We start from the raw sequence: 1,386 nt of genomic DNA on the forward strand, positions 1-1,386 counted from the left end.
GGACTTCCAGAAAGTCGCACCTGCTGATAAGAAACCTCAACTCTTTATTCCATCCTAATAAATATGTCTGCTCTGGTTTTCCACAGTGCGTCTCCTGCAACAAGTCTTTTAAGAAGYTGTGGTCGCTGCATGAGCACATTAAGATTGTTCACGGCTATGCAGAGAAGAAGTTCTCGTGTGAAATCTGTGAGAAGAAGTTCTACACAATGGCCCACGTCAGGAAGCACATGGTTGGTGAGTTGGGCCTTATAGTTATTTGCATAATGTTTTAAGGAGTCAGCTCTGACAACATGTTTATTAATATTATTGGAACCCCTAAAGTAGCTTTAATTATCTCCTCTCATCTCCAGCTCACACTAAGGACATGCCTTTCACCTGTGAGACGTGTGGGAAGTCGTTTAAACGCAGCATGTCTTTAAAAGTTCACTCTCTGCAGCACTCTGGGGAGAAACCTTTCCGCTGTGAGGTAAGATGCTGTTTTAATGTTGCCGTAAAACAGAAATGCATTTAATTGTCTCTAATATTTACTTTTGTTGCATGAGGGGAATTCCTGCTTTATAAATGGAGAATTGGGTCCAAAAGTACAGTACATATGTGCTATGTTCACAAGAAATACAGAATGAGGAAATGCACAGTCTGTAATTAGGTGAGTTATAGGAATACCATAAAGATATCTGTCCAACAGGTTATTGTAGTTATGGTTACATGAATTACACTCAGCAGGTTATTGCATGTTTGCATTTAATAAGAGACACAACAACTTGATGCAGAAACTCATTAGAAGATATAAATGCAATTCTAGACCAAGGTGTCATTAATAACATGGAAACATTATTAAATGTTTTCCAACACAAGCAGCACGTCTCAATATTTGTGTCCGAAACCTTAAAGCAGAGAAAATAACAGATATTTGTTTCTGAATTTATCTTTGACAGGGTAATAAAGAACAGGTTATGTTTGCAGTATGTGATTAAGTCTTTCTGCAGCGCAAATGACGGCAGGCAAAAGCGCTTCTGAATGCGAGCTGCCCTCTGTGTGGCTTTCAATTACCTCCATTTCCCCTTTTATCATGTCTCTGAATCGCGGCCCTCTGGGATCTTTCTGTGATGTTTTTGTGGCGACAGTCACGCCTTGCAACATTAACGWATCCTTTTCATCACAGCAGAAATTACACTCCTGCTTTTCAGAGACATTCCAACAGATGGCGTCATGATGCATTTGCTGAGTAAACTTTTCAACTTCAAAAAGTTCTATCCCTTTATTATGTGCAACATTTCTTTTTCTCAGCCCTACAGGTAAATACTCAATGTTTGATAAGAAGAGAGCTTTCCTTAAAGACTGAAGAAAGTCTTGGTTTGCAGAAAATACCACCATGCTGTGAAACTG

At 39.3% G+C, this 1,386-nt stretch overlaps 1 protein-coding gene across 1 annotated transcript in view; it reads left to right on the forward strand.

The window, feature by feature from the left end:
- Positions 1–1,386, forward strand: part of znf652 (zinc finger protein 652) — a 19,907-nt gene that overhangs the window by 10,507 nt on the left and 8,014 nt on the right. Inside the window, exons 3-4 of the mRNA XM_017306143.1 lie at positions 32–234; positions 351–490. Of these exons, the coding sequence (XP_017161632.1) occupies positions 32–234; positions 351–490 (343 nt within the window). The remainder of the gene's footprint in view (positions 1–31; positions 235–350; positions 491–1,386) is intronic.

Source organism: Poecilia reticulata, linkage group LG8 (assembly GCF_000633615.1).
Source record: "Poecilia reticulata strain Guanapo linkage group LG8, Guppy_female_1.0+MT, whole genome shotgun sequence".
In the NCBI taxonomy this organism is placed as follows: domain Eukaryota; kingdom Metazoa; phylum Chordata; class Actinopteri; order Cyprinodontiformes; family Poeciliidae; genus Poecilia; species Poecilia reticulata.